This window comes from Rhopalosiphum maidis, chromosome 4, assembly GCF_003676215.2.
Source record: "Rhopalosiphum maidis isolate BTI-1 chromosome 4, ASM367621v3, whole genome shotgun sequence".
Classification (NCBI taxonomy): domain Eukaryota; kingdom Metazoa; phylum Arthropoda; class Insecta; order Hemiptera; family Aphididae; genus Rhopalosiphum; species Rhopalosiphum maidis.
In genome coordinates, this window is record NC_040880.1 from 19918525 (window position 1) to 19935033 (window position 16509).

The window sequence follows — 16509 nt, forward strand, 5'->3', positions numbered from 1 at the left end:
GACTAATGCGGGCGGCTCTCGTTCGCGTTGGTGGGGAGGTGAGAGCGTCGTGTGGAAAGCACCGGTAGTCGTAGTATGCGGACGAGGCGGGCAGTGTCGTCTGGTCGCCGTTCGCGTACGCTCGTGCCGTCTCTCGTCGTGTTCTGTTCGCGTCCGCGAAACCCGCGCAACGTTATTGATAATAATATAATATATACGAGTACGACTCGCACAGCCGACGCGCGTCGTCCGCGAAATTTGTTTCGTCTTAACAATCGCCAACGCAAACAAAAAAAACATATCGCGTCCGTCATTTTTTTCTTAAAAACAATAATAATATTATGTACGTTTGGTCGCCGTCGGTCGTCGTCGTCTGACGGAACGCACTCGGGAGTGCGCGCGGACCTCATAGCTCTTTATACTTTACGTCGTCGTGGTGCGTGCGAGATATGACACGCGGCAGTTCGCGCGACGTCTTCGCGGCGACGGCGTCGTCGCTGTTGCTCCTACCGCTGTTGCTGCTGTCCGCGGTCGTCGGGTCGTCCGCCGACAACGTGACCGTGTTCCGGTGCTGCGGTCGCGGCGAGATGCTCGACCCGACCGACGTGCACGGGCCCTGCGCCCTGCTGCCGACAACGTTACCGCCGGACTTCGTGCCCGTCATCTTCGACGTGACCAGCAACCAGTTCTTGAACCCCAACGAGCCACCGCCGGCCTACTGGAACCTGGTTCACGAACGGCCGCCGTGCCGGCCCGCCATGTTCCTACCCGCCGCCATACCCCACGACGCGCCGCGGTTCGTGTCGTTCCTCAACGGCACGCTGTTGGCGCAACACTGGCCCAAGAACCTGATGGTGGACCCGGGCCTGTACTGCTTGGACCGGGCCGGCGCGCTGGTGTGCCTGCCCGACGAGCCGAACAAGACGAAAAAGTGCTGCGGCCCGTCGGCGGTGTACAGCGAGACCAACGGCGGGTGCGAGTTCTCGGGCCGGCACGACACGGCCGATCTGCCGGAAGACATCACGTCCGGGTTCCCGCGGTGCGACGACGACGCGTACATCTTGTCGGGCCGCATCAACGAGTCGCACTGGCCCGTCAGCGGCGTGTGGCCCGCGGGCGGACAGCTGCGCACCGCCGACGGCGGCACGCTCCAGCCCCGCGAGTACTGTCTGGAGCGCGTGCTGGAAGACACGCAGGAACCGCGCACGTGGACCGTGTTCACGTGCGCGCCCCGGCACGGCGTCGATCACGTGACCAAGAGCTACCGCGAGGACATCCGCTTCACCCTGTACCCGCTGGGACTGTTGCTGTCCGTGTTCTTCTTGGCCGTCACCCTGGTGGCCAGCTGCATGCTGCCCAGCACTTACCACGTGCTCCACTGGAAGTGTCAAGTCAACCACGTCGGCTGCCTGCTGGTCGGCGACCTGTGCCTGGCCTTCGTCCAACTGTCCGGCGACTCTTTGCGCGGGCCGCTGTGCGTCTTCACAGGTAAGATCATAAAAGTTCGGTTGCTCGTCATCGATCGTCACTATACCCATGCCATATGTCCATCGTAAATAAAATAATATCATACCTACCCGTCCACCTATACTATAGGTCCTATAGGTAATAAAACTTTCTCCCGGAAGGCCGAAACGAAATTTTGATTTTTTTTTCCTTTTGTAATTTAGCGCACGTTCGCGACGATACAATATACGCATAATATGACACACTGCTTCGTCGACCGATCGTATTTTCACTAATAATCAGTATACTTGTATTTAAATCGTTAACATCGTCGGAATCTATTCCGCACTGTTTATGTAGTTAGGTACCCCCCAGGTGGCTAGGTATATGTGAATTTGTGGTTTACTATTAAATCCATTATAGCGGTGTATATTATGATCGTAGATAATAGTGTTGATATCTTTTGGTTTGTGCGTCGTAACCTACGCAGCACTGCAGTAGTAAATTATTAATACGCATAAATGAACGTGCTTACAATACGCAATGGATGTTTAGTAATATTATTACTCATTACCCGTCCCGTAAGTGTCCATCATCCCACCTGCTCCGGATAACAATGACCCAAGACTCAAAAAAAAAAAAAAAATACCCACCGCCTCAACCGGGCCACATTATTTATTAGCGACGTGTCGGCCGGCGTGTGTGTTCTCTCTGTGTTGTCTTTAATAACCGCCGCCACTGAACACATAGATAAATTATAACGCGAAGTATTTAGGTACGTTCGTTATCGGCTACGGCCGTTAATTACACATTATTATTAATTTCTCTAGTAATCCAGTCCGTCCGATCGTTTTGTTTCGATTGTTCGTGAATCACAACACTTCGAAAAGCGACGAAAACTAAACGTTGCTTACGTTTTCCGTTAATTTTTCGAGATTTAGCGACGACGATTATCGGGTGTAATATATTACAACTGCATTGTGCATTCATATATTATTATAATATAACATTATAGCGATGTTGTGCGCCGCGTTCCAGACCCTCTCTTATTTATTATTATTATTATTATTATTATTAATATAGTGTATGGGTGCGTGGAGTCGACAAAATTAGGGGAACCGCGAGTGGCGCGGGAAAAAATATGAAAAGAAGAGAAAAAAAATAGTTTCCCGTTATTGTGTTATGTGCGATGGTTGCGCGTTCGCTATTGTGTACACGTACGCGTGTGACGACTAGACCGCTCTTTTTGCGTGTGACGGTCGTCCATATGTGTGTGTACTCATATATATTATTATTATTATTATTATGTGATCAGGTAGGTACATGCCGTCGCGTTTGGTAGTCGTGTTATAGTGGCTTGCATCGGGTCCAGTCACACCGGCGTGGCCTATATAGTGTTCGTTTTTGTTGTCATCGCACTCGCCGTTGCAGTTATTTCATCATTTCGTTACGGAAATGTATTTAGACTATATACACTGACTATATGTATAGACGATAATAATGTGTTATAATATATATTATACGGTATTAAACATTTCGGATAAACTATTGTTCATGGGAAAAAAACCCTAAAAAACCTACTCATACTTTGAAAGAGATGACACGAGTGTCTAGTCGTGGTATAATACCTATAGGCGTACAGCTAAAGTATATAATATTATTATACTCGAAAAAATAACTCATAGATTTTATTTATACTTTTTAAAATGTAGAAAAAGCTATAGGTGTCGTGTCACTTGCGTTGGGCTAGGTTACGAAATCGTATCGTAACTTAACCACTGACCTGACTTAACATAAATTACCTAAAGAAGACTCTTCTAAACTTTGGTGAGGGTCTAGGAATCTTAGGTGCTGGCGACAGGGAAAGTCTCATCAGTCAAGTCAACTCGTATATAAGATTCGGCAGTTTGAACGTATATGATTTTGACATTAAGTTTTGGCTAACGTTTTAACGAGTTCCACTTTCGCGCTGTTCACACACACCTAAAATATACGTCTTATGTACAAGCATATTCTGCATATTTAGTTGAGTATTGTATAAAGTTTAACGAAACTAGAGTTTAACATTTTTGTATTTCTTATATCCACGCTGCGAAGCCTTGCAAAATACGATATTATGATATGAATAGCCGTATAGATATATAGCAAGAGCGAGTGGGAAAATATAAAGCCTTGGATGAAATTTAAGAGCACCGTTAGTTTAGTTATTCGATTACGGAAGACGAAACGGAAAATTTCGACGAGTCGCGTTATATCTCGAAGGCTTACCTATCTATAAAAAAAACTGTGGACTACGACACTATGTGTTCATGTATGTGTAAAAAAAAGTTATTATTTTTAATTTTCTGTTGTTCCGAGTGAATACTAAACCCGTTGCATATTATACCCCATCGGCCCTCGTTCTGTAGTATTAAACAGTTCATTAGTCTCATACATACAACATACATACATATTACATACATTGGAGAAGATCCAATGGCTCTGCTTTTCGTCCGACACATCTATATATACATATATTATAATGCGTTGTTCTGCGGCCGACAATACCGTAACTTGTATTATTATACATACAGGGTAACTATATAGTCTATTGTCTATTTTGAATACACCTCGCGTTTAACGTTCGTCTATAGATCGATGTATCGAAAACTTAAATTTTTCCATAATAGATGTTTTGAAGATATAATTTTACTCCGAAAAACTATAACGGTTATCTGAATATTATTATTACAATTCATAGAAATGTTGACATTTTTCACTATATACATAAAAAAAATGATATTATTTTTCTCAAAAATATGAGATTTACAAAGCTTATTATTACTAATATGTAAATGTTTAAAAATATAACTTTTTATTTTCATTAAACACATTCGAATATTGGGTACCTGATATTACGCGTGTACCTTAGTTTTAAAATTTTGGAAGGATTTTTGTATAGAACTGATCCCAAGTGGCCAAGTATAAGTGTATAAGTGATAATATACAACACGTTAGGCGTTATGATTTACGGTGAGACACACCCTGTATATAAAGACATACAGTATACACATATTATAAATAAATTAATTGTCGGAGACGACAATTTGTATACAGACCATTGACGGGCCTACGCTCCCTGAAATGTATATATTCCGGTGTGTTTGTGTTACAACCAGAATCCGTTCACCATTGGTATTGCGATTTTTGAAATTTCAAAATGGTTTTCGGCTTTTTGAAGCAGTCAAAATTTAAATAAGTTTTTATTTTTTTTTTGCTATTCGAAATACATGTATTCGCGTAGATTCGGTTTTTCTTATCGTGGATGACAAGAAAATCAAGTTAACTACTAATGTCGTTGCCGCCCGTCAATATAATCTAATATATTATTAGTTATTACCTATGTTGTTATATAATATTGCAATCTTCGTTTTTGGAAACGTCGTGTGCTCGATTAAGTGTTATAATGTACTATAAATGATAACAAATTATTAATATTGTATATCTACCATAACTTATCTTTTTATCAGTAACGATGGGTAAACATTAAACATTATAAAAATACAATTTGGGGTCAATTTGATATTTTTAAATTTTAATTTCAAGGACATTTAAACGATATTTATATATTATTATGTACTATTATTTATGTTAGTATAATAATAAATTATTCTTATTATTCAGTATTGGGTATTTTTAAATCTTTTAATTATTTAATATCACTTATTAAAAAAAATTAAAAAGGTTAAAAATAAGAATAGATACCTATATGTTTAAAAGTAAATAGTCAAGTAGTCGAAGTAGTTATTCAAGTAAATGAATAAAACAACTTAACAAGAGTCAAATTGATTTGATAAATACACTGATTACAATATTATAACTTATGACTACATATATAATATATAAAATATATTATATCATTCTAAGCATCAAATAAGTAATTTACATTACTTTAGAAATTGAAAAAAGTACTTACTCAAAGTTTGGATGTAAAAAACCATTTGGTTAATACCACGTATAATATATTATTATGTACAAAAACTATCTACTTACTAGTTATTGATTATCTATCCGCTATATTATCAATAGATGTTTTATGAGAAAAGTATTTCTAAAAAACGAATCAGTATGTAGAAAAAGACGGATCAATGAATTTTTTTTTTATTCATCAAATTTAAAATCGGAACTCAATTAAAATACATTATTATACCAATCAATAGTTAACGCAATTTATAAGTTGCAAATAAATATAAGCAAATTACTCGTATTCAATTCGCAGAATCAATAACGTTTATTAAAAATAATCGAATTACCCTCTGATCCTATTGATCGTTTTAATTGCTATGCTTGGCCATGTGTTTATTGTACAGTAGCAAACTTAAACGAGCATTTTAATGACCATTAATTTAAATGTTGACCTTTAGACCATTGTACCTACACAACTCTTAATATACTAATTTATTATTAGTTTACCTTTTTCATGTAAAAGATGTACATATTACATGTATTGGTGATAATATTTATATTTTTTATGCATATACAAATATACAATTGATAGGTACAAATACGATAGTCATGTATTGAAAACTGAATGTTGGCAAATATTTAACTAATCATTTTTATGCGTTAACACTAAAATGTGAATGCTAAACGGACATAAATAAAATATTTTAATATTTATTTTGTATATGTATGTTGTATGTAGTATACTAGTATGCACAACTCCATTCATTCACGAGTAAAACGCTCGCAGCAATATTGTTGCATATACCTACTACCTATACCCATACATGTTTAGGTGCGCCCGTGTTGGTATTTTAACATATTGTAAACGTCGAAATAGATTGGAAGAGGATAATAATATAATATACGAAGACATAATATCAGCACAGTTGGTCGAGTTACAGAGAAATTCGATTTGAAAAAAGCAAAACCCAATTAATATATCGTAATATTATTATGTGTTTTGGTCAAACATGCTGCGGAGTAAAAGTAATATTCTCGTTCATTTTTTTCAATGCCGTTTAATACGCTATATAAGATAATATAATACGTTATATATATATAGAACAATCATGGCACGCCTGTAATAAATAATAACGTTGTTACAAAGATATCAAATGTATAATAATATTGTACTACCATGAACTTGCTGCAGTTTGCAGTCCGTATAATACATGCATAATATATTATTATTAAACATGTATAATTTAAATTGCATAATACGTATAGAGTAAGATTGTGTACTACAAGAGCGTCTTTGGTTCTGTAATCTTTAATAGCTAGTTAACAAAACTGTTTAAGATAATTCGTTTAAGATTATAGCACATATTCTTGCAATAAAAATACGTTGTAACAATAACAACAAATTAATGTGTTATCGACAGCGACGACAGCTATCGTATGTTCCTGTGTATAAAACTATAATTTGTACATAGGTGTATACTGTATACGGTGTAAACGTACAATGTTAGACTCGCGAAACCGTGTAATACACTATAGCTGTGTATTATATAACTTATATATTATATATAATTTATAAATGAATCGTTAACTACACAAGCGAACCTATTTATGGCTGTAAATAGAGGTTTTAAGAGTTAACGATGGTAGTCGGCAAACTCTCAAAAGAGCTGAGCCCGAGTTTTCGATGTAATAGTTATGTTGAATTATTTTGAGCGTTAAGCAATTCGCGGTGGAATTCACTTTATTTCCGCGCAGTATTTTACAAAACCTTCTGGGCGTATTTAGTGCATTTCGTATTTTTACATTTAAATTACAATTAAATATATCTTTATATATTATGCATACTTCCAAAATGTACACCGTGTGAGAGCATCACCAGTGGAGTCTCTCCGCTTTACAATCAGAATTTAGCACGGGATCTCGCATAGTTTGTCATTAAGAGTATTTGTATTGAATTTATATATTATATTGATGAATAGTGTCAAAAATGTAAAACAGTCGAAAGAAATCGAAGAGCGAGATTCCCAGCAAAGGGAAACCCATCGATCCGAATATTATTATAATATGACGCTTGAGTTTGCAGGTTGGACAGAAAAAACAATTTTTAAACATAATCGATTTGGAACAATTATAATAATCCGAAACGACTTTTTTATCGGGTTCCGTTACGGCTGCGTGCCCCACGATTTGTCCTCGTCGCCTTGTACATACTTATAGGTACATTTATTGTATAATATACTGAACCACATCGGCACGCGCGCACGCCACTGTTTCCTGCGACGTTCCGAAAAACCTTCGGCCCAGTGGCGTCCGAAGTATTTCTTTTCAATATCATTCGTTTCCCAAGGTCTCTTTTCCGTCGTTCTTGTCGGCGTCGTCATAATATACTTGGTTGCCGTAGGCCATTTTATAGAATAGACGTTATTTATATGTCGTCTATATATTATATGTGTACTTCAGGGGAGATACGGTAGTCGAAATTCGTTCTGCACGGCGGCAATCGTGTTCTAGTAGGCAGTGTTATTCGTGTATAGGTATATAATACACGTACAATAATAATAATACTACGACTAGTCTACGGTTTATTCTTCCGCCACAATAACGATACGGATTTATTTTATACCTACCTATATTACCTACGATACAGTGCCGGGACGAGACGCGCGTACGTCTATGAAAAAACTCCATCATGACGTCGTGGTTCGTGTTTCCATCCACGGAGCTCGTCTCGTCAATTTTTAAAATATTTTTTCCAAGTCGCATATACCAACGTATATATTGCCTACAGTATAATACATTTCGATGTACCTACGCATTTATATTTATTATACAATTAATAATTATATAACATCATATAGATGGGAGAAGCGCTTATAATTTATCTATTCGGTTTATAATACGATCGTGAAACAAAACAATAACAAAAAAACAGAAAAATCGATTAAACGCGAATCGGACACGAGAAAATTCGCCGAACAAGACCTATCTGCCGGTGCGCGACGTCGTCGTCGCCGTTGTCGGTCGTCGATGTGATATGGTAATTATACGGCGGCGGCGGCGGCGGCCTTGTAATAATGTACCTATGCTCCGGCGAAGAATGCGGTGTAGAGTTGTGTGCACCGCCACGCCGCCTCACACCTCGTGCACTCCGATCATCGCCCCTCCGACCGCGACCATAAATAATAATATTTCGAGTCGGCTACTACCAGATTTTCATACTTCTATTGCTGTATACTTATTTTACACGTTTAGGTACAACCACTTACAACGCTGCAAATTTGTTTCGCTAATTTTCCATCGGTTATAAATGTTATAATATAGTATACAATATATATATATATATATATATATATATTATGTAGGACGTAGGTACCTATAGCCATTTTATATACCCACATAATATAATACGAATATACACGGTTAGGCGTATATAATATTTTGTATACATACAGTACGGTAAATGAAGGACGACGAGCAAAAAAAAAAGATCTACTCAACTACCTGATAGGCTGATAGCTACCTTATACGATACAAGAATGGCGAGATCAAACGGAAGAAAAACTGGCTTCCGTTGCGCGCACTTCAACAAAATAACACCTATAGATTATAGTTGGCGCGGTGTGTGCTCAATGGATGTTTATTGTGGACTCACTGCTGTGTTATCTATAATAGTATGTATATACCGCGGGACCTGAACACTAAGGATAAACGCATCAAAACGAAGACATTTTTAAGTCAATCACTACGTTTTTTCGAATCGTTATTGGTTATCCCTGTTATTGATACCCGGTGGACTCCAATTTAATGTGATATATGTTATATAATTTTATAATCGTTGTATGTGTTGTACCGTTATGGTGACTAATATTATTAAATTGTATTAAAGCATGTCGTCAAACGTGTATCCGGAATTTAGAAATTTGGTCACCTATTTGTTTACACCGTATCTCCAATGATAAACGATCGCACAACAATCAGAGTGTAGATAGAAATTTCACTTTATTGCTATTTCTCACGCGCAATTAACTCCATTACTTACCACTCGTTGCTTATATTATCGATGTAGTACCTATATGTATAATATATATAAATAGAAAATACGTGTTAACTAAAAACTTGTCCATACAATGTTCGTCTCGATATATAAATAACGCATAATTTAATATTTTACATAATTTCCGTAGTTGTTATATTTATTAATCTTTAAATATACTTTTTAAACATATAATTTCTTGCATTTTATTTTCACAAATTTAACTAAAATGACTCACTAAAAAAAATATAGAGAACACATTTTTGAAGTTATGATGTATCGATTTGTATATTGTTTCAAAATAATTTCACATTTAATTAAATGCAGATACATTTTTTTTTAATGTTAAATTTCATTTATTATGTCAAACAATAATAAAATATAAAACCGTGAATACGTTAAAGTTAAATCTTCTAAAATATTATCTTCTATAATTCTTGTAATGGATGATTATACTCCAAGATTACTTAAAAATCATAAAAAACGATTTTATATAAATGCGTTTTATCTATGTTCCGCGTGGATCTGGGAGGAAAAAAATGTTGCGTTGAAAACATTTTAATAATAATCTTTATAAAAATGCGTATTATAAAGCATTTAAATTTTTATATCTTGATATATTAACACTACAGATCTTTTTAGAAACGTATAAGAGTATAATACTATTTAACTCCATGATCATTTATCAGAAATTATTGTTTCGTTAGAATTTTTAAAATTACATTAGCCAAAATCGGTCACAATGTACAATTTATTTGTTCTTATCCGTGTGCAAGGTATGTAAAACTCGACCAAAACAATAAGTATAACGTATCTCATACTCATAGGTATATTGTGTATATATATACAATTCGATAACTTTTGACAAACAACAATAGAAACATGTAATAATACAAGTATGTCTCATGGCTTTGTGGGGCGTACGGCGTAAGCATACTGCAACGGTGTATAATATTAGTCGAGATAATAATATAATATTATATTATTACTTATACATAATGTAGTGTATTTGAGTGTTGTAGACTATACAATTCAATGCGAAAATGTTGGGATAAAAAACGCCCCGACGCATTAAGTGACAAATGTCACGTTTATTATTATTGTACATAAAAGTCGTCGTGACGTCAAAGTCTAGTTTTTGGGCTAACGAATTGCAAAATATTATGGTGTATCGACGTATGCGTACGGTACGGCCTCATAAGTCGTATTCGGCGTTCGGATACGTCCGTGTCTTACGGTAGTGTGCGATGCGATCGTCCGTCAGAGAAAACAGATCCGGAAATCCGCAAAGTATACCTACCATATAGGCGTATATATTATTAGCCATGTAGGTACGCCGTGTTACGTTATTCATTGCGTTACATTGCAGTGGTCTGCAGCGGTTTGGTTAGCGTAAACACTGTGTTGATCGATTCAAAGCCATTTTTTTCATATACACTTACCTGCTTAACTTACGCAATAGACGGTAATTTTTTTCACCAGTGTTTATACAATTATTTTCTTGTATATTTTTTTCTTCATTTTTATCAATGAGTCGCGTGTTTTCGTAAGGTTTTATAATCGATTTGTCTACGTGTATATATTATGTTATTATATAGCCGACCAGACACGACGGCTGACTCTCTCTCAGTGTTTATAGCCTCCTCTCTTCTTTCCCCACCCACCGTCCTCACATCGCACCACAATAATACAATATAGGTATATTATTATAAGAATAGGTACACATTATACATAGCCGCATAGGTGTATAATAATGCCCAGCCACATACACGTCTAATAAATAATAATCTGGCCGAACGCGCACTTTCACCCGCCGCGTTCCGGGAGGCCCCACCGCTGCCATCCGTCCGGTTCCTATATGACGTATATAATATGATACATGCGAGCGTGACTGTGTGTGGTGTGTTTATAGAATATGATAATATTATTGCTATACGTACTTATATTACTCGCTGTTTATAAAAGAAAATTATTGTCATAATACATTAATACATCTAGATGGTTCGTATATTATAATAAATGTACTTTTACTTACTATGCATTAATGTATAATATAAGGTCCATTTGTTATGCTAATCAAATCTATACTTAGTACATGTTCAGATAACACCATTATTACCTATATATTATGTGTTATTAAATTATATAATCAACCGTTATGCTGTATTGTAACACCTATTTGTTTTATCTGCGGAAGTGCAATACAAGTGTATTTACCTGTAATAGGTACTATGCGATGATTTTACGTAGAAAATGCGATTTTCGCGGTTATCATCCGATGCTCTGTATTCCGCAAATGATAACGAACGGTTTTCTAGAAATTGCGATAAAACTCGGATAGGTATTATAGGTTGGTGCGTGTTTGCTACAAGGTAAATTGTTTTTAACACAACGACCACCGCTCCAACTCAAAACTTTATTAATCGTATATTCAAATTTTTATTTAATGAAATTTTAGTTTAATATACTCACGTACGACAAGTCCGGTATAACAATAATTTAAAATATAATATTATCTGTACAATATTAATCATGGAATACTTGTAGACAATAATATGATAATTTGTTTTTTGTTTTATGATGGATTTTAGCGATGAGATACCCGTGTAAAAATAGCACCAAAATTATTATGTCATCGCCATTAATTTTATAGTTAATAATTAATATTATTTTTTATTTGATGCCTATAAGCCGGACTGAATGTCTATTTGGTTTAGAAAAATAATTGTCAGAATTTTGAATCGTGTAGGCAAGTGATATTCGATTGTCAAAACACCTTCACAATTAGTTTTACATGTGGTATTTTATGGAATTTCAATAAATAATATTTTATTTTTTATTTAATTATTTTTTTTATTGTTCAAGAAGATAATGGGCCCCGCTGAACATGTTCGTGTGGGGGCCCATGAGTTCACAATTTAAAATATAAATTCAATAATTACTAAATATAAAATTAAAAGATTACAATTAGCAATAAATATTTTCACATAATTATATGTATAGGTACATAGGTACCTTTTAGTTTTTTTTTGTTACAAAAACAATATTTTAATTTTTGACTATTGTAAAATAATAGTTAGTAAGTAATTAATAATTACTAATTACTAGTTACATAATATGCCTAATTTATTCGGTTGCCCAGAAAACGATTTGTATTTGGAATTTTAATTATTAGTAAAAATCATTAAACAGAAAAATCGTAAATCAAATATTATTTATTTTGGTTATTAATCATAGAATTCAATTGTTCTAAATACGTTATTATCCGTCCATGTGATAAAATATAGTGTATATAAATCATCAATCTACTACCATTTACAACTAAGTATAAGAAATTCGTCTATGGGTTTTTTTATATAATGAGTCATTGAGTCATTCAAAGCTGTGACCTATATATTATAAAACTGTCAGTGTGTACAGTAGTTACTTCAATACTTAAGAATAAAATATTATATAAATCATGAGATAAAATGTCATAATGGGTAATGTGTATCTATTACTATTTAGTAACTTACTTAATTGTTTAGAATTTTGTTAGTATATAAATCTATCACATCTATTAAGATATTTTACTGCCTGATACATTTACATTGACTTACGTATTCATTGAAATTTGTATTTAAATAGTTTTCAACAGCATTAACATTTTTTTTTTAAACAAATTTTTGTTGTTATGATACAATCTATGAACTATTAAAATATTTAACTGACTTAAGACTACAGTTTAAAATATTATCTAAGTGATAAATAGGCATGTAATTAAATTTATCAGATTTTTTTTTAAAAGTATTTATTAATAATAGTATACTATACATTTTAGTTATTTTTAGCATTTTTAAAATGTCGATTATGTAATATTTTTTTATAAAATGTTTTGTTTATTGTATTTTTATGTTTCTTAAACAATGACTATGCTTACAAGAAATTAATTGTCTTTGATCAGTTTACAGTTTTAAACATATCTTATGAGCCATACACAATGACATCGATACATATATCATTCACGTTCGTGTATACAACTCTAATTTAGTTTTTTTTTATAAATTCATCATCATTCTCCATTGTTTGATAAGATGTTTAATACAAGCAAAAACTCAAGAACAATAAAATGTGGCATATATTCTATAATAATTATACTGCATTTGTCGTTCATGACAGATTCTGTTTAAGCACTTCGATAAGCAATACTATTTGAATGAAACTAAATTGGTTTCACTATCTGATATACAAACACACACAGTTAAATAAATATAATATCATAAATGTAATAATGTATCAAGTCACGCTTAATGCTTATTGAATGTGTGGTAACTCTTTAGTTTCGTATTCGTCACACGTTTATACACACACACACACACACACACACACACACACACACACACACACACACACACACACACACACACACACACACAACGGTAATAGATTTTAGTTATCCGAAATTCTTTTCTCCGGGATAGAAGTTAATAATAATATTATAATGTCACGATGCTGTTATTCTCTATGTAAAAATGCACCTAGATTTAATGGCGACAGCTATGTTACATTATTATCACGAAAGCGCGATCAAATCTCATTAAACCGAAAACCATACACTTAAATAATATACGTTTGCTATAAATCGGTGCGATTAGTGTGATCCGCTATACATAGTAGGTTACTTATAAATATAAAAATTGACAGATTCCGTGTATAGAACTCGCGTGAGTTTATGTTGCAGTAAACGAAGCCGCCGCGCCGTCGTGTTTCTTGCCGAATTTCTATTTGCGGTTTGGGACGGATCATTATCCGTTCGCTCACTGCATACTATTATAACATCGCTGCAGCGCGTATCGCAAATACACGACGTTTCCACGTAATAAATAGGAAGAGGTTTTCAAAATTTTCAACTAGATTATAATAGTAATGAGTGACAAAAATATTATTATTTAGATTTCAGATCGATTTCACAGCTTTGTTTAATTACTATATAGGAGAGCAAATAAAAACAAAATTTAATTTTGAAGTTTGTATTATAACACTCTTTAATCTATAATATAGTTATATAGTTGTATACAAAATAAAATATAAAATTGATGATGGGAATATTATGTAGTACGGACTATATTGATTTTTCGAGTAAAACTCTATGTTTAATCTATACAAATTTGTACGAAAATCAAGTCGTGATGATATTTTAGATTATAAGAAAAACAAAATTTCACTGGATGAACGTTCACGTAATTAATTATTATTATTATACGGTCCACTCGTAAGCGTGAATTTATATTATTATTATATGGTACATGATGACCGCACGTTCAGTATATGATCCTGCCACTGCGGTCAAACGAGAGCGTCCGTTATTTTTAAACATATTTTGTTCTTCCCGTCGTCACCAAGACGGTGCACAGAGTCGGACATCTCTGAGTATTTTATATATATAATGTACCATAGTACCATACAACAGCATCATCACTATTGGCCATGGTGTAAATATGCGTATATAATGATCATATAAACTTATAATGTATATATATAAATATAGCTTATACGTATGTGCGATGTATCAAAAAGAACTGCGGCGCTAATATTATAATAATATTTTATTATTCGTTCGGATGACGATTTGGCGATTTATGAGAAGCTTGAAAATCTGCCCGGACTTTGTTTCCTGCCAAAACTCACTGCAAAGTGCAAATCACTGCTCTTTTATATATTATATGATATTAATATATTATTATGTCCGCGTAATATTTTTAGAAAATCATCTCTATGGCAATATATATATATATATTATTATATCCCGAGAATTTTTAATTTTTATACGATAATATTATGTACGCATTGCGTGTATACGGTGCGACCACGCGACTATAATATATAGTTAAAATGCTGCGCCCTCGCAAATGTAATATGTTTCCATAATATTATTATTAATTACGCAATACTCCTTCTGGTAGACCATTGTTGGTTTCTGATTGAAACGAGATATAAACCATGGGCAATAGAAATGTATAATAAATATACTATAATAGATGATAGGATCTATATTCTATAATCTTTCTTCGAAAACCAAAAAAACTGACATAAGGAGGACATAAACATTTTTAATAAATTAGTACAGTAATCGGCAAACTGAAATCGTTTTGTTTATGTAGAGTTTTTCGAAGGTTTTTTTCCATATGGCCGTATATATGTACGTATACCTATAACTATATAAGTATACTTGTTCTGCGAGAAGAAATCAAGTTTCAAACCGTTTTATCCTATATATAAGTTATGGTAATACTGAACACGCAACGACTTAGTAATATTTTCGTCGTTTGTTCTCATTCTCCTCATCGGTTGACTAAATAGATTCGATGTGGTATACAGCAATCAAAATGTTGAGATCCCGGTGGAAAAAAATTGTAGACTTTTGCCCTGTATAGTCATACGCAAACACGTGATTTAAATATGCAATGCGCATTAAAAATGCATTCATTTACGTATATGCAATTTTCTCTGATAAACTAACTACCAAATTAAGTTATTAAGGAATTAAGGGGTAGGGGTAATATTTGTTTGTAAATTTTGTTTTTAGTTTGGTATTGAGAGCGATTATTCTGTTATAAATTCGTATAATATAAACATTTACTTTTAACGGATTATTATGTAATATATAGTCGTAAAATACATAATAATATATTGTACTATTGATGTTTAATAATAGAGCCGCAGGATTAATTGAAGGGATTTATTTAATTTTTAAATACACAATTGACCTTTAATTTAAAAGTTGTCTAATGAAATCTAAGGTCCATTTGATGATGCATTTCTCCATTTACACCTTTGGCAATAGTCGCATAGTCGCTGGTTACCAAGTCGAGAAACGTTTTCCTGGACCACTTTTGAATATTTATAAACATAATACATCACGAAAAACTATGTCGACGAACAATAAAATAATCACAATAAATATATTTATATTATAATATATTACCACGACGACGCGCGACGGCGACAATAATGAAATATTCTGGCGGAAAGAAGTGCAATTTGTCGTCGGCCGCGTAATTTGTGTACCGTGGGGCCTCCGCACGCTATTGTTTTCCCGATGCCCACGCGACTGTTGCGGTTGACGC

General features: G+C 34.5%; 1 protein-coding gene across 1 annotated transcript in view; it reads left to right on the plus strand.

The window, feature by feature from the left end:
- The first annotated feature begins 106 nt into the window (after positions 1-106).
- LOC113549574 (probable G-protein coupled receptor Mth-like 1) overlaps positions 107-16509 on the plus strand; it is a 35347-nt gene continuing 18944 nt past the window's right edge. The window contains 1 exon segment of the mRNA XM_026950940.1: positions 107-1467. Within this exon segment, the coding sequence (XP_026806741.1) occupies positions 429-1467 (1039 nt within the window). The 5' untranslated portion in view covers positions 107-428.